Source organism: Trametes versicolor, assembly GCF_000271585.1.
Source record: "Trametes versicolor FP-101664 SS1 unplaced genomic scaffold TRAVEscaffold_1, whole genome shotgun sequence".
NCBI lineage: Eukaryota > Fungi > Basidiomycota > Agaricomycetes > Polyporales > Polyporaceae > Trametes > Trametes versicolor.
Genome location: NW_007360321.1, coordinates 2,639,941 through 2,663,545, shown reverse-complemented (window position 1 = coordinate 2,663,545; position 23,605 = coordinate 2,639,941). Strand labels below are relative to the sequence as shown.

Genomic DNA, 23,605 nt, shown 5'->3' with positions numbered 1-23,605 from the left:
TTGCTGGCCAATCACGTCGAACGCCGAACGCCCCGGGACGCCGGCGTGCGCTGTCCGGCCGGTGTGAGTGCTGGCACTGCTGGCGACGGAGTCTGGGATCAGCCTATCACAGCGTGCTGTCCCCGTCACTCGCTGCCGTCTGGTCCGGCCCCTTCACCCTGCAAGGCGGACCGTTCAGGCTCTCTCCCATCACTTGTTCCTGTTACAGCGCACGCAAGCGCATGCGGGAGGCGGACAACGCGAGTCGTATTACATAGACGATAAGACGAGGAATACGGACGACTAGGAAATAGACGGAAATGCTACGCTACTGATGTGTACAACTTGATCGCATGCGGACCACAAGAAACCCATCAAACACCAATTAACGTCAGGAGCAATGTCAACGCCAGTTCTGCGGCGAGGAGCTACCGCCAGCGCTGTTCCGCGGGGCGTACGAGGTCAAGGGAGGAAGTGTGTTACGGAAGTTGTCATGAGTCGACGTGGATGGACGTCGAGGAAGAGAAGGAGGAAGTGGTAGAGCGCTCGACGAAGCGTATGACTGCGACCCGGACGCCCGGCCGGACGAGTGCTGCGAGACGCTGTACCGTGGCTGCGACGAGAGTGCTGATAGAGGGGGTGCGGGGAGGTCTGATGCGCGAATCGTCGGTCTGTCCTGCGCGGGGGAGATTGAGGACGAGGGGCCGCTGTCGGTACGGGACTTCTTCCAGATCTGCTCCGTCGGTGACGGCAGGTCGTCCATCTCCTTCCGCTTCTTCGTCACAGGGACTGCGCGTCGTGGCGGTGGAGGCGGTTCTTCATCGTCCGAGTCAAGCGTGAGGTCGATGATGTCGGTGGCTTGGGAGCGGGGCGGCTGAGAGCTGCTAACACTGACGGACTGACTCGAGCGAGGGAGCGCTGCCGAGTCTGCGGACGGAGAAAGTTCGCGTTTGACGCGTCCCTCGTCTTCATCTTCCTCGTCGGAGTCCAAGATGACAATCTCAGCGTTGCTTGGTCGTGGCTTCGCATCGAATCCATTCGTCGCCGGCTTAACGGGAGAAGGAGCACGTTTCGCCGGAACGACTGGCTTCTTAACTGTAGGTGGGTGTGCCGCGGTCCACTGTGCCGACCCATGCTTGTTATCTTCCGTGTGCCATTGCCCGTCCGCCTCGACTATGACGTCTTCCACGCTCTCCGGCGTATGCTTCAAGATGTCGTCAAAGTACCTGGAGATCCGTGCCGTTAGCGCCAACGTACGATAACACCGGACAGGTGAACTCACCCATCAATGATGAGGTCTTCCGTCTTCAGAACCTTCTCGCACACGGGACACATCCAAGTCGTCGTCTGTTCCATAACTGAGAACCACGAGAAAGCATCAAAGCATTGCGGGTGCACGCAAGACGACGACCGGCACGGTATTACGATACGCATATAGCTCAACTATATAAACGTCAGCCCACGCTACACGAAGTTTGATATTGTATGTACTTACGGGGCACTTCAACGACATCTTCTGATGACCTGCAACAATCTCGTCGTCGTCGATGTTGGCCTTTCGCACTGAGAAAACAGAAGTAAAGAAAGTGCGCCACCAAGGACAAAGGGCGCGCTTACTATCTGCGAGCACCTCAGCCTTCGACCTGTACTTGCCCTTCCGCAATCGATCGATGAGTTGATCCACGCTAGTGACTTCAACCAACATCACAGCAAGGTAATACTTCTGCTGCAGATGTCAGCCAGGGGTATATGCGGGCGTGAAGGGAGAGAGGTACCTTGGGCGACGTGGGCTGCTGACTGTTCACGTATATCATCTCCACGCGATTGGTCTGGCCGAAGGCGAGTCGTGTGGCCTTGCCTAGATCGGGGGGAGGCGCGGTACCCGGCTTCTTCTTCAAGCCTTTCAAGTTCGCGGTGAGCTGCACACCATTGACGCGCACTTCACATGTGGGTGGGAATTCGATGGGGCATGGTTGAGGGGTAGGATTGCGGAAGGCGGTGGGTACGGCGTAGAACACAGACGATGTGCAATACAGCCGCAGCTGGTATTTGCGACTGCGATAAGGAGGCATTGTGAGCAAAACGTAGCCGATAGTTACAAGAGGAGGTGAAACGTACTCGGTGGAGTTCAGTTTAGCCACTACATCGGCCTGCAGCGAGAACGACAAGGACTGGGACCGACGGTCCATGGAACTCGTAGACTCTATCCAACCACCTTGAGTAACAGCCAGTATATAAGGATAGAGACCATACCGGGACATTCGACAATCGCCGAGATAAGGCGTTCTACCTTGAAGAAGGGGGAGTACCGGAATTGGATGCCTGGCTGAGGCGCGGGAGCGGGAATGGCAGCAGAAAATGCGGCAGCAGGTGTAGGTACAGCAGCTGGCCGTCGAGCTGTGGCGTAGGGATCATATCGTGCAATGGGGGCGGAGGAGGAGGTCGCCGGCTGGTACGCCACAGCGGCGGGGGCGGGGGGCGCGTAGTTGTGTTGGTGAGAATAGGAGGAAGACGACTCGCCGTTCGCCCGCGGCGCGTAGTATCTGAGCAATCGCCGCACATAAGCAAACCGCCCTCTGCGCATGGCTGCGTGTGTCGAAGCAGCGTGCGGACGATGTGGAGGCACTCACCCGCTGTGCCGAACCCGCTGCATAATGGCTTTTGCGCGTACCCAGAAGTCCACACTCTCGCTGCGTCTCCACTGGTCTAGCTCGCGGGTGATCTTGTCAATGAGGTCCTGCTTCTTGCCGGTCTTGGTGAGATTGGTGTGGCACTCGTCGTTGAAGAGGGTGAGGATCTGCTTGAGCTGCTCGACCTTGTTCGACTTCAAGTTGTGTCGGAGCGTCTGTTGCCGCGCGGAGTCCGAGTCAGCCTCGCCTGCTAGTGCATGTGGCTAGCATATAATAACGTGAGAAAACGCACCTCGAAGTCTGCCCAAGCATCCTGGTTGGCCATGTAGGAGAAGGACGCACCAGATGGAGACCAGATGGTCGGGAGAGCAGTCGACTCGCTGTGGACGCTGAGTGAGAGAACAGGCTCGCCGTCTGACCCGTGGGAATCTCCGGCCCAATGCTTGTCTCACGTGGCATGACGCGCAAAACAGACGCCCATATCAGAGCATATTAGTGCTTCGGCTTCAGAGCTTCCCCTCAAAGCCTCAGCTGTGCCCTACTAAGCTTGTTCTGACCATCCGCCATGTCCTCCACCGAAGACTACGACAAGCTCCCGAAGGAAGAGAGAGAGGCTCGCGAGAAGGCGGATCGCGCTCGAGAAGCTTCGGAACAAGCTGGTGCGGCGCTCTGATCGCCACTTCGACCATGCACCGTACCGACCGGCCTTTGCGTAACAGCGTTGCCCTACTCGTGGACGCAGCAGCTCTTTGATGTCGATATCACGGTCCCTGTGCCAAAGGGCACTCGCGCGCGCGATTTGAGCGTTGTGATCCAGAAGAAGAAGCTCAGCGTAGGCCTCAAGGGCAAGGAGCCCATCTTGACCGGGGAGTTGTGCAAGGACATCAAGGTCGATGAAAGTACCTGGACGCTCGGTTCGTGTCCATCCTTCCGAGGACTACACAGTGCGCTCACGCTTTAGAACAGAGGACCAGGAGAGCGTGCTCATCCACCTCGAAAAGCTGAACAAGCAGCAATGGTGGGAGAACGTGTTAACCCATCACCCTAAGATCGACACTACCAAGATCGAGCCGGAGAACAGCAAGCTAAGCGATCTCGACGGAGAGACCAGGTGCGTGCCCGACATGCCCGCCCGTGCGCCACTTTGTTTGACCGACAGCGCCGTAGGGGGATGGTCGAGAAGATGATGGTGAGTGTCTGTGTGTCATGTGAGGCTGTTCGATTGCTCACGCCTCTCCAGTTTGACAATCAGCAGAAGGTACGTCTGCTCGTAGTGGCGACAGGCAGACACCGCCTCACAACGATGTTTTCACGCAGCAAATGGGCAAGCCTACGTCGGACGAGCTCAAGAAGATGGAGGTGAGCGATCGGCTGATACCCTAAGCACTTTACCTGACCTCGCTCTCGTACTTGTAGGCTCTCAAGAACTTCCAAGCTGCTCACCCTGAGCTCGACTTCTCGCAGGCGAAGATCTCATGAGACGGACGTTCAGCCAGTAGATCGTCTGTATAACACTGTAACAGCAATGTATCATTCCTGTACCACCGTGGTTGTCGGCCGAGAACGCCATACGTTCACTGCGGGCGCCGTGACAAGCACACGACGCCGGCGCCGCCGAGCGTGAGTTTCCCAATCTCGAACCAATCATGAATTCCGGAAAAGAACGTAAGCCTTCGCACGCGAAGGGGACAAGCGGTAGCGAGGATACAAAGAACGCAAGTCGGGTAGCCATGCAACACCTCCAGCACAAAGTCCGTGTTTAGTGTCCGTTCATGCCCGCGCCCAGTTCCCCTTAGCGATCATAGCGAGTACAGCTAACGCGGAGTTATAATAAGCACACGGTGATCACTAAAAATACGATGGAAAACTTACCTCAGTTGTTGGCGAAGGGCACGATCTGGCCGTTCTTCGACATGGTGGCCTCCTCCGCGGGAACGGTGTTCACGTCAGCGCGCTTGTGGTTGTTCGCGAACTTCACGATTTGGCCATTCTGCGACATGGTGGCCTCCTCGGCAGGCACGGTGTTGATGTCCGCCGCCGCACGCTTGGCGTTGTTGACGAACTTCACGATCTGTCCGTTCTGCGACATCGTCGCCTCCTCGGCGGGAACGGTGTTGATATCTGCGGTGGCGCGCTTCCCGTTGTTCGTGAACTTGACAATCTGCCCGTTCTGGGACATGGTGGCCTCTTCCGCGGGGATGGTGTTAATGTCCTCCGCGCGCTTCGCATTGTTGACGAACTTGACGATTTGGCCGTTCTGGGACATCGTCGCCTCCTCAGCGGGGACCGTGTTGATATCCGCGGCGGCACGCTTCGCGTTGTTGACGAACTTCACGATCTGGCCGTTTTGCGACATCGTTGCCTCCTCGGCAGGAACGGTGTTGATGTCTGCGGCCGCGCGCTTGCCGTTGTTCGCGAACTTGACAATCTGCCCGTTCTGCGACATGGTTGCCTCCTCAGCGGGGACGGTGTTGATGTCTGCCGCCGCGCGCTTCTGGGAGTTGGAGAACTTCACGATCTGGCCGTCCTTGGACATGGTTGCCTCCTCCGCGGGGACGGTGTTAATGTCCGCGCGCCTGTACGCCTGGATGGTCTCGAGAGTACCGAGCTCGCGGCTCTCGAAGTGACGCTGTGGACTGGTCAGTGACGCTCCCTCCTACATAAAATGAATACTTACGCGCATAGGCATGGGCATGGGGACGGCGGCAGCCTGGCCGACGAAGACGATAGCGACCGCGGCGCTGAGAAGCTTAGGGAAGAACATGGCGTCGTATAGAAAGAACTGGGGGAAGTGCTGGGGAAGTGAGGTGATCTGGCGTTGATTCGGTTCAACCGATGAAATGCGTCGTCCTGCGGCCTAGCGCGAGAGAGGAATCTGCGAGATAGAGGTCAGCGCGTGCACTGCGGACGAGCATGGCGGGAACGTACTGAAGGGAACGAGAAAGGGGAATGGAGAAGGGAGAGGGAGAGAGGCGTATAAGAGAGGGAGGAGAGACGCTGTGCCTGTCAGGACGAGCAGACCGTCGACGTCTGCCGTATCATTTGATACCGGCCCCCGTCGCCAGGCAACTCTCCCACTCCCCGTGTCCCCGTCTATTTACGGCGCGATCGTCCAATCACACCCGCCCTCTCCGCTCGGTCACATCTTTGCGTCTCCCCTGTCACGCATCTGTCACGCTCTCCAGAATTTGCCGGATCTGCGCGCTGATTGGCTGCCGCGTCTTGCCTTCGCTCTGCCACTCCGCTATGTCTGACCCTCGCTTTGCCCGTCTAAAGACCGACCCGCGCTTCAGGCGCATCAAGAAGGACAAGAACAAGGTCGTCGTCGACGACCGGTTCAAGGATATCTTCAAGGAAAAGGGCAAGAAAAAGGGCAAACAGAGGACAGGTACACACCACGCCTCCATCCTAGTTCCCATCGGCGTTGCTCACCACGCCGGCCTCATCAGCGCGCGTCGACAAGTACGGGCGGCCTCTCGCAGATGATCACGAACAAGATAATCTGCGCAGGTTTTACCGTCTCGAGGACGAGGATGAGGCGCAGCTCGAGGTCACCGCGGGCCCGGACTACGCTCGCGGAGGTGTCCTCCTGGAGTCTTCCGACGAAGAAGACGATCGTCCCGGCGCTCCGGAGAGCGACGACGAAAGCGAAGCTGGTGGCATAGTCACGCTAGGGCGCGATGTTACACAGCCCATTCCTGTGCTTGATGATACCGCAGAGGTAGATCTTGACGAGGACAACTTCGCGGACCTGGAAGCACAAGCGGCGGAGTACGCCAAGGCACACCCCGAGGACGATCAGGAGGACTCCCAAGCCTCGCGCACACGCCGACTGGCTGTAGTCAATCTCGACTGGGACCATGTGCGCGCCATTCACCTGTACAAGATTTTCTCGTCGCTTGTGTCCCCCACCGGTGCCGCGGTCGCGTCCGGCTCTAAGGGCAAGAGAGACACAAGCTCATCCTCTTCCGCCGTACGAGGCAAGGTATTGAGCGTCCGGGTGTACCCCAGCCAATTTGGCAAGGAGCGGATGGCTCGGGAAGAGACTGAAGGACCGCCTCCGGAGGTTTTCAAAAGGCGAGAACTCGAGCCTGAAGAAATTAACGAGCGCACCATTTACGAAACTGGGGACGGCGAGGACTACGACGAGGAAGCACTGCGCAACTACCAGCTCGAGCGATTACGGTATGTCACTCCAAGGCTATATAGGAATGCAGCCGCTGAACTTCCTGTAGATACTACTACGCCGTCGCAGAATGTGACACAGTTGAAGCGGCTTCGCACATCTATAACGAGCTGGAGGGAACCGAGCTTGAACGCTCCGCAAACGTGTTCGACCTCAGCTTCGTACCGGACGGCATGACCTTTGACGACGACTGCCGGTACGTGCCGCCACATTGCCTTTCTCTCATCTCGACATTGACAGTGTGTCAAGGGACGAAGCGACAGCCGACCTCAGCGCCCCGTACAAGCCCATTGAATTCGTTACAGACGTGCGTGTGACTATTCCCCTTTTCGTGCCCCGTCTCACGGACTAACGGACATCTTCCCAGGCCCTGCGGCATTCCAAGGTCAAACTGACCTGGGACGAGGACGAGCCCGAGCGCGCGCAGATCACACGGCGCATGCTCAGCAAGAAGGAGATCGAGGAGAACGATTTCCGTGCGTACATCGCCTCGTCGTCCGACTCCGAGCCGGACGACGCGCCCGCCGCGTCCAAGGGCAAGGGCAAGAAGGCGAAAGCCGCGGAGCGCGACCGGCTGCGCGCGCTGCTCCTCGGGGGCGGAGACGACGACCTGCCGGAGGGCTGGGGCGGCGACAAGGGCTTTGGGGACGGCGAGGACGACGTGGACATGGAGATCACGTTCACCCCCGGGCTAAGCGCGGCAAAGGACGGAGACGGGGACGAGACCACGCTGGAGAAGTACCAGCGCAAGATTAAGGAGAAGAAGAAGCACCGGAAGGAGGAGATGCTTGAGAAGCGGAAAGACGGCAAGGAGGAGAAGACAGGGAAAAAGAAGGGCCTCGAGGACGACTTTTTCGGCGGGGACAGCGACGATGAGAGCGAGGCGGAGAAGGCGCCGCGTGAGAAGGGCAAGAAGGGCAAGGATAAGAAGGGCAAGCGAAAGGGCGGAGAGGTCCCCGAGGACGAGGACAGGCCGGCTCGCGTCGAGTCGACGGCGGAGGAACTCGCCCTCGTGGCTGCGTCCGAGAACCCGGATGCAGAGGTCAAGCACTTCGACATGAAGGCTGTGCTGCGTGCGGAGAAACGGGGCGGCAAGAAGAAGAGGGGCAAGAAGGGGAAGAAGGGTGCGGACGACGGCGAGGCCGAGCTGCAGGAGAACTTCTCGATCGACGTCAAGGACGACCGGTTCAAGGCTGTCCTGGAGGACCACACCTACGCCATCGACCCGAGCAATCCTCAGTGCGTAGTCTCCTTGCTATTTCAAAGGGCACTAACCTAACCTTAACGACACAGCTTCAAGAAGACGAAGAGCATGGCTGCACTCCTGGACGAGCGTTCCCGCAGACAACATAAAGCGTCCCACGATCGCGATTCAGCCACGTCAAACCGCGGGGACGCCAGCGGTCAGCAGCCCAGTCTGCAGAGCTTGGTTGAGAGCGTCAAGCGGAAGACAGCGGCGATGGACGCGCCGGGCGTGGGCAAGAGGCGGAAGTTGACATAGCCTATCCGACATCTTATCGTACAAAAGTACCTGTACACTGCTCCTAATCCCATACCGCCCCGGAATAACTACTCCTTGAGTCGCCAGATGAAGAGGGTGCCTTCTCCGAGACCCACAATGACACGACCCTCGAACCCTACCTCGCACGACGTGATCTCCTCGACCTCAGCAGGCCCGCCCATCTGCGAGACAGCCTGGATATCCCACCCTTCGACAGCGTCAAACAAGAACGCAAGCGGAGCTGGTGGCGGATACATAGCTGTCGGAAGTTTCCCGAAGGGCGCGTCCTTGCCCTTCTTCTCGCCATCGTTTTCGTCTTCGTCGTCTCCTTCGCCGTCGGCTTCGTCTGGTGCGGCGCTGCTCTCAGTTGTGCTGGTGCGTGCTTGCTGCCGACCGGGATCGTCCTGCTGCTCCTGCCCCTCTTCCAAGCGCATCTGGTCGGTAAGGTACACCAAGTCGTCGGCAGGAAATTGAGGGGGCGTCCGCGGTTTGAACTGCGCGATGTTGAATGCGCGAATGAACTTCCCGAAAGGTATCAGGAGAACGGGGTCGTGGGTCATAGAGCGGTATACGTGACACTGCTTGGTGACCGTAGGAAGATGATATGCTGAAAGCACCTTGAACGATTCTGCATGACCATTAGCGGTGAGACAGAGTATTTTAACGGGTCGGGTGTGGGCTCACCGCTGTTACGATAGTCCTGTACTGCAAGCGTTAGCAGTTGACTAGGGAATGGAGAAAGCAGTACGCACGCTAGCTGTCCCTCTCATGATCTTCTGCGGAACCTTGCCTGGTGGGAAGAAGCGATTATACCCAAGCCACTGCGAGACCACGACTGTAATCGGCGTCCCATGAAGTCATTCGCTGCCTCTCGTATAGTACGCGTCGTACCTGTGCCGTCTTCGTAATATATGTCCTCCGGGTTCTCCTGGTTGCGACGCATCAACGCAGGGGCGCTGTGAGATATGATAATATCGTCTGCTAGCCTGTATGCTGTGCGTTTGAATGGGTGCACATGTGTGGGGCGTGCGCGGGTAACTGACCAGTTCACTGACAGTACACGCGCTTTGTGTAGCAGATCCGTGCTGAAGAGCGGCTTGTCTTCTCTTGCGAGCCGAGGTTGAGCGGGTGGCGAATATACTGCTGGAGGTATGCGCCATATCTTAACGGCCCGGTCCATCTATCGACGGGTAGCGGTAAGCTCATCGTTCCACGGTATGGAACGCCGTCGCATTTACCCCGCCCGTAGCTATCAAAGGTTGAGTTGGATGGAACGCCTACAAAATCAGTACGGCGTACTCCACAGCTTATAGACTGAGGGACTCACAGCACACAGCACAGCGCCTTTATGGCCTCCAGAGCGACCTCCAACCATGACCGCAACACATTGGCCTATACCTTCACCCTCCGGCTCGCACATATGTAGGCCATGGGCAGGACCTGCGAGGCTGGGCTCTGTACGCGGAAGCCAGTGTGGATTGTTTGGTGCCTGAACCGGATACAAGGCAAGGTCGTAAAGACGGGTCGTGAAATCTCTTGACGTAGTTGCAAACAAGTGAGGCAGCGTGGGGTGAACAGAAAGCGAGGTGATAGGCTGCAAATTATGTCAACCTCAGTACTGTTCAAATGTGCTAGAAGCTTTACTCCGCCATGACCGCGTAGTTTCCCGACGAGAGTCTGTGAGCTGACATCGAAGATAAGTATCACGGTAGAAACTGTGAACACGATCAAAGGTTCCAGAGGGCGGTTAGTGTTGATAGCCCAGGTGACATGATCCACCCGTGTGTTCGCCTGCTATGGACACAGTTCAGAATGTTGCGATCGGACGGTTCAAGCAGGTAAGTTGCTCACCTCCTTCGACGCGGCTATAGTCACTGCAATTGATGGCTTCGCCGTTGCGAGCTTTGGGAATACAAGTAGACGACCCTCTGCGCCTACAGCAATGGCCCCCGTCCAATTTTTCGCCACGTCTTTCCACTGGGCAACCAGCTGTGGGTCTTGCGCGGCGTGACCGCCCCAGAGGATGTCCAACGAGTCTGCGGTCCATGGAAAACATGCAGTGCATTGAAGATGTTGTTTATCGGACTACATAGGATCTTAGTGACTGAATAGCAGTCTACCGTTGTGTGCTACAGACAGTCAGAAGTTTTGAAAGAACGTAGGGTTGCAGATCCTTGGGTTTCCTATACCAAGGAACGTAACCGGAACCACTCGGGTCTTCGAAGTCCATCGGTAGCAGTGCCCAGTGCTCGCGCTATGATCGCGGATTCGTAGCGGACAATGTGGTCGATAGTGTCGGATGCGTTGAGGTCAAGAAGGAGTGCGTCGGTGTCGGAGCGGACGATGAGGAAAGGTGGACAAGCGATTGGCCGAGCGAGGAAGCGGGCCGCATCAGCCACCGCAAGTGACGCCGGCGCAGGCAACCGCGTCCAACGCCTCTCACCTCGAACACACGACTTTCCCCGGCCTCCCCCTCCGTCATGGCCGACGCCCTCGCCACTAAGACACCTCCCGCAAAGCCTGAGCAGGCCGCATACGATCCCAAGCCGTCGCTGCAGTACGCGTCCGCCGTTGGCATCCAGGCAGCTGGCGTCGGTGCCCTGGTCAGCGCCGTCCAAAATGCACTCGGAACGCATACGAGCGGTGCCGCGGGTTTCCTCACCAGGACGGGCGGGACTATTGGATTCTTCGGTTCGTACGCAATATATTGTACATGGTGAACCAGATGTTCAGTGCCATGTCCACAAATAGCCGCTATGGGCGCAACCTTCGCTTTGACCGAGTCGGTCGTGGCAAACCAGCGTCAGACCGACGACGCCCTCAACGGTGCTGCAGGAGGCTGCGCTGCAGGATTCTTGGCTGGTATCCGAGGTGCGTGGTATAATTTTAGCAGGTTAGCAAAATATGCCTCATACGGTTGTGGATAGCCCGTTCATTGCCCATGGCGGTTGCCTCTTGCGCGGTGCTGGGAACGGCGATTGGCACCCTGGACTACAATGGCAAGAACCTCGTCCCGACGGATTCGGAGTCGATAGAGGAGAGGAGGAAACGCTTCTTCAAGCAGCCTCGACCAACAAGCTCCCTAGAGCCTGTGCCAGATGCGGAATAGATGCTGGCTGTTGTAGAGACACAATGCTCACACTTGGCTTGCTGTTCGTGCGTAATTTCCGTGGCAGTCCGGTCAGACCAATATCCTATTCCCCCGAAACGTCGGGAGCATACTAGTCTAAGGGTGTAAACAAGAGACTGGTAGGTACATGGAGACCGTAGAACTGTTTACACCGCACACTGCCACCCGGAAACTTACATGCGAAAGGGAACGCTGATATTTACAGAAGCCCAGCTCAGAGACGCTGAAAGTGTCCATGAAATGCGAACCTCATTCTGGTTCTGGCTTGGGTACAATGTCGCCGTTTCCATACTGCATTGGCGCCTCCGAACTTGCCCCCTCGGGATCTGTCACACCACTTATCCGCCTGACCGCCGCCGCTATCTCATGATTGTGCTTCATCCAGTATGCCTCCCAGGCTTCCGCGGAGAGCTCAGGATGCTGCGAGAGTGGCCCTCGTCACGATAGAACTGGACAGGAGTGTATGTCAACGTACCTTCCGGTGCACCTCATTCCAAACCTCCGTGTCGGCCAAGTTGTCCGCACCACCGCCGGCAAAGAAGTTCGCCAACGCCTCGAACATGTCGATAGATGGTGGAGGAAGGGAAGGCTGAGGGGGAGCCGGCGCCGTCTGCGTAGGTTCGGACGAGTTGGAGTCCACGGGCTCCGATGCTCGTTGGACGCCGGATGCTGCTGCTTTCCTGCGGGCGATGTGCGCTTGCCGCCTCATCTTCTCCAATTTTTCACGGCGACCAGCATAGCTGATGTGCGTCTGCCACGACTTCTGAGTGTGGTGGGGCATCTACCGCAAGTCTCTCCGTTAATCATGCAAAAGCATTGTGAACAGAATGAGGCCTACCTTCGCGTGTAACTTCTCACTGATGGCAAAGAAAGTCATATCGGGATCGCGGAACAAGAGGATCGGGACATATTCATCCACGTAGTCGAGGTCCTCCTTGGTGTACATATTCTTTCCGGGCATGTGCTCGACCACTCGCGTTGGCGGAGGAGGTGACGGCCGCCAGTATTGCTGCGTGAACGGCGACCGCTCAGTGGACTTGGCTTTTGGTTTCGAGCCCTTGGAGGTCCCTTCGCCTGCTGAGGCCTTGGCTTTGGCACTCGACTTGTCCGCTTTCTTCTCCACCTTCGCCTTCTTCTTCGTTGGTTCCTTCAGCGCTGCTTTCTGCTTCGCCGCCAGCTTAGCTTTCTCCATCAGCGTCTCGTCCGCCTCGTCCGATTCGTCTCCCTCCTCGTCTCCGGGCATATCCTCCTCGTCCGATCCCTGGGGTTGCTGTGAAGCCTTCGATTTCCCCTTGGAGGTCGAGGGAGCGTTCGGGCCTGTGAGGATGAACCGTTTGCCCGACGCGCTAGGTCGCCCGCGCTTCTTCTCAACCTGGATGCCCTCGAAGACGAACTCGTCGAGCTCCACGATCTCGTTCTGCTCCACGCACTGAAACACCCACTGTGGACGCACGGCAAGCTTGCCGTAGTTCCCGGCCTGCTTGAGTCGCTCCTCAAAGGTCCTCGTAGCGTGAGAACCCAGGATCACATAATCGGCGTCGGCAATGTCTGGCACGAGCTTTCCACCATTCTTCTACAAACAGGTTGTCAATATCAGTGAGGAAAGCGATCCCTCAATGTGCTATAATCACGAACCTTTATGGCGTCCGCGATCTTCGTTCTAGGTCTGATGTCGATCTGCACATAAAACTTGTACGGTTCCCCATCCTCCTGCGCAAAAAGCTTCCCGAGAGAACTGGAGGGCTCGCGCCGAGGCTGCGGCGAGTGTGGAGTGGCGTCTGGGTACAGCAGGGGAGCCTCGTCGGGCGTGTATGAAACCCGACGCTGCTTATGCGACCGCTCGCCGTCTGCACGACCCTTGCCTGCGCGGCGACTCGTCGATGCTTTCTCCGTGGCAGGGGACTTCCGCTTACGGGAAGTTGGCCTAACGTCCTGCATAGGTGACCCGGCCGTATCTATGGCCACAGCTGAGTAACGGTGAGCACGGAGCTAATGAGAAGGATAACATACCTGACATACTGCCCTGTCGTCGTGAAAGTGATTCGCTCAAACGGCGATCTGGGGTTGCGGGTGTGGGGGACTGATGATAGTGGTTGGGAGAGCCCGCGTCAGGCGGGTGCATCTGGGACATGGGGGACATGGGAGGGGCCATCATTTGCTGTGGTAGAAACATGCCGTGCTGCTGGGAGAGCGGATACTGCGGCTGGACGAACATGCCTGGTTGTGACATGAAAGGATATCCCTGCGGCATGGGCTGTCCCTGCATCATGTTCATAGGTATCTGGTTGCCCATCTGGGCTACCATCTGGGGCATGCCCAAGCTTGCGGGATTGAGGCCTTGTTGGCTCACAAATCCAACCAACTGCGCCACAAGGTGAGCCGGCAGTACCACCTGGGCGTTGGGATCCTGCATGCCTGCGGGAGGGATCGGGGCGCCATTCGGGAGGCTGTTCGGCATCTGCTGCCCCATTTGTCCCTGCTGCAGTTGCTGCGGGAAAGGATATCCAAGAGGTATATTTGGGGGATTGAACTGTGAGCCGCCTGGAGGGTGATATGGGGGTTGATTTTGCATGCTGAACTCTGCTTGGGACGCTGGCGCGTCTGGTGGTGTGTCTCGCGGGGTGGGCAACGGGCTTCTTCACACTGTCAGGTAAATGTAGGATATCCGTGAGGACCATGCGACTTACTCTTGGATCGTTCCAGACGCGTTCTCGCTCAGGCAAAATCCACCCCAACTCTCGTCTGCGATGAACGCCTTCCCTCTCGCCACCGACTTCTGCACCCAGGGAACGTCGAGTACAACTTTCCCTGGTTCCGAACCCCACTCTTCTATGAATTGGCTACCTGACGCGGTCTGGGGATCGACAATGATGATAGCCGCCTCGTCCGGTGAATGAACGATCGTAGCCCCGTTGTTCTGGGAACAGCTAAAGTTGAGTGACGATAGATATTGGCCATCAGAAACGGTATGTACCTTGAGAGTGTTTATGACCTTGGGACGGTGGAGGAGGTCGGAGGCCTCGACAAAGATACGCAGCGACCGTTCTGCGGAGTCGCGGAACACGCGACCAGACGCTTGCGAGGCTGGTGGTCTGTGACTCTGGGCCTCCATCTCACGGGCCTAACTGCAAGCGAGAGTGTTTTAGCAGTGACCAGCGAGCAGAGAGGCGAAAGTCCCCAGATAGAGAGCGGATCCCAAACAATGCGTGTGGATGAGTCGAGAGGGAGGTTAAATGCCAGGGTTACCTCGCCGTGCCGGTCACACCAGTCTCGTTCGACGCGCGCATTCACAAACAATGAGAGGAGTGCGCAGCTAGCATTCTGGCTGTGTCGTTATGTTCTGACGCGTCGCCGACGAGTTTCTACCGACTCCGATGCTCACACCAAACAGTAACGAGAACGATCAAACGTTTTCAGTGATAGACACTCTGCGGGTGAGGTACTTTCCACAAGCGCCCAAACAGTGCAATGGAACATTTGCAATCGACGCACGATCATGTACCATAGGCAGCCTCACGCTAGTTTAGTAGCCGATTCAAGAGTTCGTGGTTCACATCGGTATCTTGCCATCGTCGTACACACTCGAGCGTTAACGCACACTGAGATACTCATACAGGGGACATCGATTGCACCAGCACGAATATGCCCATCATAGAATCTGCATGTTGCCATGGCATAGCGTATGGAGGAGGTAGAACATGACAGCGCAAGGAGAAAGCCACCAGAAAGCGTCCTTCACCGGTAGCTACACGGATGCAAGTGCGGTCAATAATCGGGCAAGTGACAATATGAGGAAGTTGTACGCACGACTTCTGGCGACGAGCACGGGCACCGTGACCACCGAACTTCTTCGGCTCCGCTCTCCTGGGGTCCGCGATCAGGAGGGTCCTGTCGTAGGCAACGAGCTTCTTCTTGAGCTCGAGCGCGCTCGCTGCGTCGAAGTACTTGGCGTAGTACGCAACGACCGCCTTCGCGATCGCCTGGCGGATGGCGTAGACCTGGGAAGTGTGTCCACCGCCCTTCACACGCAGGCGGATGTCGATCGCCGAGAACGCGTCCTCGCCGGCAACAAGGATGGGCTCGTACACCTTGAAGCGGAGGATCTCAGGCCTCAGGAGAGCGATGGGTGAGCCGTTGATGTGGATGAGACCACGTCCCTCCTTGGCGTGCGCAACAGCAGTTGCGGTCTGATTGCGAGGGTTAGCAAAGGGCGTTCTATACACTTGATATGCCGCACGCATAGTACGACGGTTCAACATACCTTCTTTTTGCCGAAAGTCTGGACGGCCTGCGTTGTGGGAGCCATTTTGTCGGAGGTAGGGCAAGCCGGGGTCGTGGGCTGTTGTATGCTAGAGGAAGGACGAGAGTTCAGCACAGGAGTTGGGGGAGGTCGCCAGAGCCAAGTGCACAGAAGGGTCATCCGAAGTGGTGGGATGCAATCCAGCCGGATTTCTTGTCCTCGCACCCGAGTTTGCTCGCCAACATGGATTGACACGTCCAGTAGGACCCTTCTGCAGCATCTCAGCACCCTGAGACATGGACTCACCCCTTCGAAGACTTGAAGTTTGCTGGACGACGATGCGAGGGCGGCACTCGATGATTTCCCTTCAGGCGTCTGCGATGTAACGCGTCACAAACACCCAAATGAAGTTGCGTTACGGAGACGCTGTCACCGTCACGTAGCGCCAGGATTTGTTGTAGACGCCCGAGACCTCGGCACACAACCTCAGTGACCGTCATGCTGGCTGCTTTCAGGCGTGGACTAGGGCAGGTATGTTACTTGCTTATGTGCTTCGAGGACTGGTCTAATAATCGACATAGAGCTCCAGGATAGCCTCTCGTCGACTCTCCACAGTCGTTCCGGCAGCCTCTGAATTCAGTCTCAACGAACATGTAGTGGGCCAAGGACTGCAAGATGCCGCCCAATCCTCTTCACATTCGGTGTTGACGGCGGGTTTATCACTTCCGAATGACAGTATGTGCTGCTCACTACGCCTCTCTGCGCTGTTTAACATGTAACACAGTCATTCGCCCTGTCTACCTCGAGATGTCGTCCTTGATTCGCCCAGAGGAGAACGCCGAACTGTCTGACGAACTTGTGGAGCTCGACCCAGACGTATTCTCCCATCCCATCCGCCGAGACATCCTCCACCTCTGCGTTATTCATCATCTCGATTGTCAACGTCAGGGAAGCGCGAACACGAAGACGCGCGGCGAGGTCCGGGGATCTGGACGGAAAATCCGACCCCAGAAGGGTTCCGGCCGAGCCCGTCTTGGCGATGGTCAAAGTCCCATGCTGCGGGGTGGAGGTGTCGCGTTTGGACCCAGGCCGAGAGACTTCGCAACCAAGCTCAACCGCAAGGTCATCGAGATGGGGATGAGGGTCGCGCTGAGCGCAAGGGTGAAGGAGCAGTCGTTGGGGGTCGTCCGGAGCTTGGAGTGGCCAGGGTACAAGACGAAGGATCTTCACCAGCGCATCGAGGAGCTCGGGTGGTGGAGGACGCTGTTTGTCACCGGCCATGACCAGATACCTGGCGGTCTCGATCGGACGAGCAGCAACCTCCCGATGGTCGAAACAGTCAGGGCGGCGGACCTCAACGTCTACACTGCGCTGAAGTGGCCACGTCTTGTTCTCGACCTCGCTGCGGTGGAGTGGTTTGAACGGGCTCTGGGTAAGCCTCAGGTCGCGCCTCGCGGGTACAAGCTATGATCTAGTATACTTTACGCGGTTAATGTATTGCGTTAATTCTCGGGTTTTGAGTCCGGTGGCTTCGAAAAGCTCAGTTGATGAGCTTGCTCTCTGTGGTCGATATATGTAAGAAATACTGCGAGCGCAGCGAAAGACCTCTCGCGAGTCCTTGCATAACTTCGTTCACGCCGGTCTTTCATGCTGTTCTAAAATTTGAAACCTCTGCTTTGGACTGACATCGATGTCCTCGGTCGGCTTCGTCGCCCCATGGCGAATCCGAATATTGGATACGAACACCATGGCCAGCAACATATCTCGACAAGACTTCTCCAAAAGTTGTGCGGGACGGGGTACCCTGGCACGGGACGAGGCACGCGTTCACGTGACACAACGCGTGGGCAATGAATGCAACGCGTCTCCGACGTGCTGACTGTTTTCACCGCCCTCCATCTCCTCCCCTCCACCATCTCCCCTCCTTCTCTCCGCCTGTCTCTGTCCCCTCGCACCGCCGCCCCTGTATTGCGCCGTTATGGATTCTCTCTCTCAAGCGTCTCAGAATGAGGAGGAGCAGGGGAGCCATATCGCTGGCCCTCTCCTCGTCGACAAACTTGCAGAGGCCGGGATCACACCGCAAGACATCAAGAAACTCACGGAAGCGGGTCTGCACACGGTGGAAGCAGTCGCATATACGCCAAAGAAGAACCTCATGGCTATCAAGGGCATCTCAGAGCAAAAGGCGGAGAAGATCTTGGCCGAAGGTGCGTTGTCCGAGGGCGTGGCTAACCTCCGTCGACCTGCAAGCTCACTCTTTCCTCAGCTCTGAAGATTATACCTCTGGGGTTCCAAAGTGCGACCGAGGTGCATGCCCGCCGCGCGGAATTGGTGCATATAACCACCGGCTCGAAGAACCTGGACGCGCTTTTCGGTGGCGGCATCGAGACAGGCGCGATCACCGAGCTCTTTGGCGAATTCAGGACCGGAAAGTCGCAGATTTGCCACACGCTTGCGGTGACGTGCCAGCTTCCTGTCGACATGGGTGGTGGGGAGGGCAAGTGTCTCTACATCGACACGGAGGGCACCTTCCGTCCCGTTCGTCTACTCGCCGTTGCGGAGAGACTGGGATTGAACGGGGAGGAGGTGTTGGACAACGTTGCCTACGCGCGCGCATACAACGCGGACCATCAGAACCAGCTGTTGACAGCTGCTAGTGCGCTCATGTCTGAGTCGCGGTAAGCAATCAGGTTTCGGTATATGCGCATTTAGCTTAACGGGGTCTGCCCACAGGTTCTGTCTGCTGATTGTTGACTCAGCAACTGCGTTGTACCGAACGGACTTCAGCGGTCGTGGGGAACTATCGGCGCGGCAAGCTCATCTTGGGAAGTTCCTCCGCACACTGCAGAGGTTAGCGGATGAGGTACGTCATGCTGCGCGAGGGCACGTCACTTGAATGCTAATGGACGCCTCCTCAGTTTGGTATAGCCGTGGTCATCACGAACCAGGTCATGTCGAATCCCGATGCCTCTGCAGGCCCCTACATGGCGAACGAGAAGAAGCCAGTGGGTGGTAACATCATGGCGCACGCATCCACTACTCGGTACGTCTTCGTGTGGGTCAATTTACTTGCATATATGCTCACAGTAGGTATAGTGTGCAATTGAAGAAGGGCAGAGGAGCCAATCGTCAAGCCAAGATCTACGACTCGCCATGTCTGCCCGAATCGGAGACGACGTTTGCCATTCTCAGCAGCGGTATTGGTGACCCAGAAGAGGAGTAATCGCGTTCCCTCGACCCTCTCGTTCTGTATTTCGCACCGCCTGTACCTGTATGCCTGAGGGACTTTTCGCCGCTTGACGCGACTGCTACCTTATGATGTATGCCTACCCGGAGTTCTAGTCAGATTGATACAGTATTTCCATTTTGCCTCCGCCTACGCCTATTAGTACTACATGTGTATATCGCACATCAGGATACAGTGTACAGTGGTTGAACGTTGAACGATCGAGAGCCAGTTGAATAGCGAAGGGCCGGACCAGTTGAGTGGTCCCGTCCTGAGATGCGATGAGGGGCAAGGTAAGGTCTATGAATGCAGGGTGGACCGTCCGTGGTCGGTTTTTGGTGAGCGTGGTGGGATATAGGAAGGTGGGAGGGGGCAGAATGGATGCATGCACGTCCTGACGAGTGCGGAGTGAGTAGGGTAGGGGTGAATGAGTGTCTAGGCGAGGAGACGCGTAAGGATGTTCGCGCTCGTCTTGCTGAGCTGCTCGCGGAGCGAGTTCACATCCGACGAGCTGACGTCTGCAATGTCCGCCATGAGGTACGCGATCTCGCCCTTCGAGTCCGAGTACTGCTTCTCGACGTTGAACGGTGAGAGGACCTCGTTGACCTGGCGCAGGACGCCGGGAATGTTGTTGTGCACGTAGCATACACGGACGTGGTTCTCCTCGAGCGTGATCGCACGCAGGTCGACCTCGGGGAAGTTGACCGTGCCGAGCGTCGTGCCAGAGTTGAGGTAGCGGACGAGCGCGGAGGATACCTCCTCGCCGATCATGCGCTGCGCCTCCTCGGTGGAGCCGCCGATGTGCGGAGTGAGGATCACGTTGGGGATGGAGCGGAGGGTGCTTGACCACGCGTTGAGCTGGTCGTCGAAGGGGGCGCCGTTCGCACCGGGCTCCGCAGGGTAAACATCGATCGCAGCGCCGGCGAGGTGCTTCGACTTGAGCGCATCGATGAGCGCAGGAATGTCGACGACCTTACCGCGCGCGTTGTTGATGAGGTATGCACCCTTCTTCATCTGCGCGAGCTGCTCCTTCGAGATCATGTTGGTCGTCTCAGGAAGCTCGGGAACGTGCAGCGTTACGAAATCCGACTCCGAGAGGAGGGTAGCGAGGGAGTCGACCTGCCGCGCTGAGCCGAGAGGCATGATGTTCACGACGTCATAGAACAACACGCGCATGCCGAAGGCCTCGGAGAGGACGGAGAGCTGGGAGCCAATGTGCCCGTAGCCCACGATGCCGAGGGTCTTGCCACGGATCTCCCAGCAGCCCTTGGACTGCTTGTTCCAGATGCCGTTCTTCATCTCGTATCCGCGCTCGAAATACTGGCGCGAGAGTGCGATGACCTCGGAAATGACAAGTTCCGCGACCGAACGGGAGTTTGAGAAGGGCGAGTTGAACACCGCGATGCCGGCCTTCGCAGCGCTCAGCAGGTCGACCTGATTGGTGCCAATGCAGAAGCACCCAATGACCAGGAGCTGCGGAGGTTTCACGTTAGCGTGCGCTCGCCCTGAAGCCAGGATTGGTTGCTCACCTTGCCCGCGGCCTTGAGCACTCGTTCTGTGATTTTGGTCTTGCTACGGATGCCAATGGCATGGTAGGAGCCGATCTTCTCGACGAGCTCGTCCTCAGACATGGCCTTGGCCGAGTGGTCGACATGGAAGCCCTGTTCACGAAAGGTCTTGACGGCCTCTTGGCTGATATTTTCCAGGATGAGCAACCGAAGGTCCTCGTTCTCTATGGGGTGGAGAACCTTGGGCTGACGGATGGCAAAGGTGGTCGAGTCCTTGCGGAAGAGCATGCGGTCGTGGATGTTAGAGGCAGTCGGTGAGACGGAAGCGGCGACGACATTGTGCGGCCTGCTAGGGATGGAGATGGCGGAGGTCATGGTGAGCGAGATGGTGGTAGTAAAGAAGGAATGAGTCGGGGTGTTTTAAAGTGACTGGTCGCAGTCGAGACCAATATATGCTGCTCAAATTCGGAATTAAGTCCATGGCGTGTCGATGGTGCAAGCGAAGAAACAAGATTAGATTAGATGCACTTTTGCTATTGACTCGACTCTTTTTGGACAAATCGCACCCAAGATGTCTCTCTCCTCACTCCCACCAACATACTCTGCCCATCATGGGCCTCTACCTCCTCGACTACGGCGCGGGCAACGTCCAGAGCCTCGCTAACAGCATCAAAAAGCTCGGACATGCCTTTCAGTGGATTTCCTCACCAGAGGACTTCGACAAGGCCACAGTAAGTGCCTGTCCGTCACGCGGCTCGCGCACTCTGACTAGAAATCCCCCATAGAGCCTCATCTTCCCTGGCGTCGGCGCATTCGAGAGCGCGATCGATGGCCTCATATCACGCGGCCTTTACGAGCCCCTGCGCGAGTACATCGCCTCGGGGAAACCGTACTTCGGCATCTGCATAGGCATGCAGGTCCTCTTCCGCTCCTCGCTCGAGTCCCCCACCTCCACCGGGCTCGGCATCGTCCCGAGCGACATCGGCCTCTTTAGCAACGTGGACAAGTCCGTTCCCCACATGGGCTGGAACTCGGTCGAGTTCCTCGATCCGGCGGAAACGGCGCACGAAGGCATCGACCCCGCGGCGCGCTACTATTTCGTCCACTCCTTCCGCGCGCCATATGACTGGGAGCACGCGGAAGCCGCCCAATGGGCGCACACCACAACGCAGTACGGCCAGGAGGTCTTCTTGGCGTCGGTTCGTAAGGGGAACGTCTTCGCGTGCCAGTTCCACCCGGAGAAATCTGGAAAGGCGGGCCTGCGCGTTCTTGATGCGTGGCTCCGCTCATCTGAAGCGGAACGTGCGACGAGTCCGCCCACTCCCCGCGTAGCACGTCATCCGAAACCCAAGGATGGCTTCACGAAGCGCGTCGTGGCATGCATGGACGTCCGGTCGAACGATGCCGGTGACCTCGTCGTGACGAAGGGCGACCAGTACGACGTCCGCGAACGCACTGGCGCGGACGGCATACAAACACAAGCAGCAGGCGAGGTTCGCAACCTCGGCAAGCCCGTCGCACTTGCCGCACGATACTACGAGGAAGGCGCGGACGAGCTCTGTTTGATGAACATCACTTCCTTCCGCCACTCACCGCTTCTCGACCAGCCTATGCTCGCCGTCGTCCGGGCAGCTGCCGAGACGGTGTACGTCCCGCTCACCATCGGCGGAGGCATCAAGGACACCGTGGACCCAGACGGCACCCCGCACTCTGCGCTTGAGGTTGCCGGGACGTACTTCCGGGCGGGGGCGGACAAGGTCAGCGTCGCGACTGAGGCCGTCTTCGCAGTGGAGAAGATGCGCACACGTCCTAGCGCAGACGGCATCGGAGAAGGCGACGGGACGAGCGCTATCGAGACAATCGCGCACGCGTACGGTCGGCAAGCGGTCGTCGTCTCGGTTGACCCTCGAAGGGTGTACGTCGACGCCGACTACAACGGCCCGTATAAGGACGAGCTGGTGTTCGGCAAGCCGGACGGCACAGAGAAGGAGCGCGGCCGGGCGTGGTGGTACCAGTGCACGGTGCGCGGCGGGCGCGAAGACCGGCCACTGTCTGTCGCACAGCTCGTCAAGGGCGTGGAGAAGCTCGGCGCGGGCGAGATCTTGCTCAACAGCATCGACCGGGATGGGACTGGGCTCGGATTCGACTTGGACCTCGTTGCATTGGTCCGGCGCAGCGTACGGATACCGGTCGTCGCCAGTAGCGGTGCAGGACGGGCCGCGCACTTCGTGGAGGTGTTCGAAAAGACAGGCGTGGAGGCTGCGCTGGCCGCGGGAATCTTCCACCGGCGGGAGGTCGGGATTGACGAGGTGAAGGCTGCGCTGACGGCGGCGGATATCAATGTGCGGACCGCCTAGAGACGAATTTGAATGATATTGTACAATAAATGTACTCCACAAGCGTCGACCTCATTTACGTTTGACATCGAGCGTCGAAAACTCACGCGGACGTCGCATACGTGTAGGTCCGTGTGGGTGCGAGCGACTGTGCGACGGTGTATACTTGAATTGCAAATCGGTATATACATACACAAGCGCGGATCGGGTACTGGGATGGGTAACGTGGGCGATTGGGCAACACAGTACGGTAGGTAAAGAACGACAGGGCGGGAAAGAGCAGCGGAGACCAGCGAGGTGGGTCCGCGAAGCCGGTATCAAATTCGTAGGGATCGTGGAGGACATTACTGGAGGCGAACACGACACAATTGGGGGGATAGGGAGCGGCCGGATGCGTACATAATCGAATGCAGAAGTCGCGAACGTGCGGACGAGACAGCGCGAAGAGTCCCTCTAGTAATACGACCACGTAACGCTAGTGTACATGGCGAGCAAGAGAAATGGGCTCCGAAAGGGGATTACAAGGAACTGGGCAACAGCATACAGTGAGGGTGGAAGAGGAGAGGGGATTGATAACGATTCCTGGCGTGGTATCGTCGCAGCTTTACTTGGAGGGCCCACCGCCCTTGACCACGCCTCGAACCTTCTTCATGAGACTGGTCTTCCGGCCGAGACCGGCGCCTGAGCCGGCACCCATCTCGGAGTCGAAGTACCCGTTCTGGTTCTCGGCCGGGGTGTAGCCATCTTTCGGGGGAGGAGTGGGTAGGGACTTCTCCTTCCGCATGGGGATGTGGTCAACGTAGACGAAGGCCTCGTCCGACGGCGACGATTGTCCATTGGACCGTCCGTAGCGTCCTGGGGATGAGACT

At 57.7% G+C, this 23,605-nt stretch overlaps 12 protein-coding genes across 12 annotated transcripts; 5 read left to right on the top strand and 7 right to left on the bottom strand.

The window, feature by feature from the left end:
* Window positions 1-382: 382 nt before the first annotated feature.
* TRAVEDRAFT_68368 (uncharacterized protein) lies at window positions 383-2,945 on the bottom strand (the record flags this gene model as incomplete). Its single annotated transcript, XM_008034799.1, has 9 exons — window positions 2,902-2,945; window positions 2,610-2,824; window positions 2,233-2,522; window positions 2,098-2,182; window positions 1,755-2,034; window positions 1,597-1,702; window positions 1,475-1,542; window positions 1,262-1,422; window positions 383-1,205 (listed from the first exon to the last, which is right to left on the bottom strand). The coding sequence occupies exons 1-9, from the start codon at window positions 2,932-2,934 to the stop codon at window positions 383-385; spliced, it is 2,061 nt and encodes a 686-aa protein (XP_008032990.1). The 5' UTR covers window positions 2,935-2,945.
* Window positions 2,946-3,142: 197 nt separating this feature from the next.
* On the top strand, window positions 3,143-4,151 carry TRAVEDRAFT_159026 (nuclear movement protein nudC). The gene is made up of 7 exons (XM_008034798.1): window positions 3,143-3,268; window positions 3,329-3,523; window positions 3,576-3,720; window positions 3,777-3,798; window positions 3,850-3,867; window positions 3,927-3,968; window positions 4,026-4,151. Exons 1-7 carry the CDS (start codon window positions 3,175-3,177, stop codon window positions 4,086-4,088), a joined length of 579 nt encoding a protein of 192 aa, XP_008032989.1. The 5' UTR covers window positions 3,143-3,174; the 3' UTR covers window positions 4,089-4,151.
* A 331-nt stretch (window positions 4,152-4,482) lies between these two features.
* TRAVEDRAFT_112409 (uncharacterized protein) lies at window positions 4,483-5,373 on the bottom strand (the record flags this gene model as incomplete). Its single annotated transcript, XM_008034797.1, has 3 exons — window positions 4,483-4,830; window positions 4,936-5,238; window positions 5,287-5,373. The coding sequence occupies 3 exons, from the start codon at window positions 5,371-5,373 to the stop codon at window positions 4,483-4,485; spliced, it is 738 nt and encodes a 245-aa protein (XP_008032988.1).
* A 462-nt stretch (window positions 5,374-5,835) lies between these two features.
* TRAVEDRAFT_68365 (pre-rRNA-processing protein ESF1) lies at window positions 5,836-9,128 on the top strand. Its single transcript, XM_008034796.1, has 8 exons — window positions 5,836-5,997; window positions 6,059-6,794; window positions 6,845-6,991; window positions 7,045-7,102; window positions 7,163-8,034; window positions 8,089-8,924; window positions 8,981-8,996; window positions 9,049-9,128. The coding sequence occupies exons 1-6, from the start codon at window positions 5,856-5,858 to the stop codon at window positions 8,294-8,296; spliced, it is 2,163 nt and encodes a 720-aa protein (XP_008032987.1). The 5' UTR covers window positions 5,836-5,855; the 3' UTR covers window positions 8,297-8,924; window positions 8,981-8,996; window positions 9,049-9,128.
* A 453-nt stretch (window positions 9,129-9,581) lies between these two features.
* On the bottom strand, window positions 9,582-10,585 carry TRAVEDRAFT_159019 (uncharacterized protein; the record flags this gene model as incomplete). Its single annotated transcript, XM_008034795.1, has 4 exons — window positions 10,434-10,585; window positions 10,148-10,381; window positions 9,941-10,090; window positions 9,582-9,890 (listed from the first exon to the last, which is right to left on the bottom strand). The coding sequence occupies exons 1-4, from the start codon at window positions 10,524-10,526 to the stop codon at window positions 9,582-9,584; spliced, it is 786 nt and encodes a 261-aa protein (XP_008032986.1). The 5' UTR covers window positions 10,527-10,585.
* A 191-nt stretch (window positions 10,586-10,776) lies between these two features.
* On the top strand, window positions 10,777-11,499 carry TRAVEDRAFT_159017 (uncharacterized protein; the record flags this gene model as incomplete). Its single annotated transcript, XM_008034794.1, has 3 exons — window positions 10,777-10,987; window positions 11,048-11,167; window positions 11,224-11,499. 3 exons carry the CDS (start codon window positions 10,777-10,779, stop codon window positions 11,403-11,405), a joined length of 513 nt encoding a protein of 170 aa, XP_008032985.1. The 3' UTR covers window positions 11,406-11,499.
* Window positions 11,500-11,556: 57 nt separating this feature from the next.
* On the bottom strand, window positions 11,557-14,538 carry TRAVEDRAFT_68363 (uncharacterized protein; the record flags this gene model as incomplete). Its single annotated transcript, XM_008034793.1, has 7 exons — window positions 11,557-11,846; window positions 11,902-12,207; window positions 12,265-12,999; window positions 13,062-13,381; window positions 13,437-14,059; window positions 14,114-14,343; window positions 14,401-14,538. The coding sequence occupies 7 exons, from the start codon at window positions 14,536-14,538 to the stop codon at window positions 11,676-11,678; spliced, it is 2,523 nt and encodes an 840-aa protein (XP_008032984.1). The 3' UTR covers window positions 11,557-11,675.
* Window positions 14,539-15,161: 623 nt separating this feature from the next.
* Window positions 15,162-15,732, bottom strand: TRAVEDRAFT_33356 (ribosomal protein S9; the record flags this gene model as incomplete). The annotated part of the gene is made up of 3 exons (XM_008033793.1): window positions 15,162-15,171; window positions 15,234-15,613; window positions 15,688-15,732. The coding sequence occupies 3 exons, from the start codon at window positions 15,730-15,732 to the stop codon at window positions 15,162-15,164; spliced, it is 435 nt and encodes a 144-aa protein (XP_008031984.1).
* Window positions 15,733-16,166: 434 nt separating this feature from the next.
* Window positions 16,167-17,178, top strand: TRAVEDRAFT_139553 (ribosomal protein L4). The gene is made up of 3 exons (XM_008034792.1): window positions 16,167-16,197; window positions 16,248-16,401; window positions 16,451-17,178. Exon 3 carries the CDS (start codon window positions 16,474-16,476, stop codon window positions 17,134-17,136), a length of 663 nt encoding a protein of 220 aa, XP_008032983.1. The 5' UTR covers window positions 16,167-16,197; window positions 16,248-16,401; window positions 16,451-16,473; the 3' UTR covers window positions 17,137-17,178.
* Window positions 17,179-19,241: 2,063 nt separating this feature from the next.
* On the bottom strand, window positions 19,242-20,775 carry TRAVEDRAFT_62115 (uncharacterized protein; the record flags this gene model as incomplete). Its single annotated transcript, XM_008034275.1, has 2 exons — window positions 19,242-20,365; window positions 20,422-20,775. 2 exons carry the CDS (start codon window positions 20,773-20,775, stop codon window positions 19,328-19,330), a joined length of 1,392 nt encoding a protein of 463 aa, XP_008032466.1. The 3' UTR covers window positions 19,242-19,327.
* Window positions 20,776-21,011: 236 nt separating this feature from the next.
* On the top strand, window positions 21,012-22,805 carry TRAVEDRAFT_62114 (imidazole glycerol phosphate synthase HisHF; the record flags this gene model as incomplete). Its single annotated transcript, XM_008034274.1, has 2 exons — window positions 21,012-21,131; window positions 21,186-22,805. 2 exons carry the CDS (start codon window positions 21,012-21,014, stop codon window positions 22,755-22,757), a joined length of 1,692 nt encoding a protein of 563 aa, XP_008032465.1. The 3' UTR covers window positions 22,758-22,805.
* Window positions 22,806-23,254: 449 nt separating this feature from the next.
* TRAVEDRAFT_41984 (uncharacterized protein) lies at window positions 23,255-23,520 on the bottom strand (the record flags this gene model as incomplete). The annotated part of the gene is made up of 2 exons (XM_008033979.1): window positions 23,255-23,264; window positions 23,345-23,520. 2 exons carry the CDS (start codon window positions 23,518-23,520, stop codon window positions 23,255-23,257), a joined length of 186 nt encoding a protein of 61 aa, XP_008032170.1.
* Window positions 23,521-23,605: the final 85 nt, after the last annotated feature.

Excerpts from the sequence above, each read along its gene's own strand:
- TRAVEDRAFT_159026 (XM_008034798.1), top strand. The coding sequence starts at position 3,175 with ATGTCCTCCACCGAAGACTACGACAAGCTCCCGAAGGAAGAGAGAGAG. Across the intron at positions 3,524-3,575 it reads TGAAAGTACCTGGACGCTCG|AGGACCAGGAGAGCGTGCTC; the intron begins GTTCGTGTCCAT and ends GCTTTAGAACAG. Across the intron at positions 3,721-3,776 it reads GATCTCGACGGAGAGACCAG|GGGGATGGTCGAGAAGATGA; the intron begins GTGCGTGCCCGA and ends ACAGCGCCGTAG.
- TRAVEDRAFT_68365 (XM_008034796.1), top strand. The coding sequence starts at position 5,856 with ATGTCTGACCCTCGCTTTGCCCGTCTAAAGACCGACCCGCGCTTCAGG. Across the intron at positions 5,998-6,058 it reads AAAGGGCAAACAGAGGACAG|CGCGCGTCGACAAGTACGGG; the intron begins GTACACACCACG and ends CGGCCTCATCAG. Across the intron at positions 6,992-7,044 it reads ACCTTTGACGACGACTGCCG|GGACGAAGCGACAGCCGACC; the intron begins GTACGTGCCGCC and ends CAGTGTGTCAAG.
- TRAVEDRAFT_139553 (XM_008034792.1), top strand. The coding sequence starts at position 16,474 with ATGTCGTCCTTGATTCGCCCAGAGGAGAACGCCGAACTGTCTGACGAA.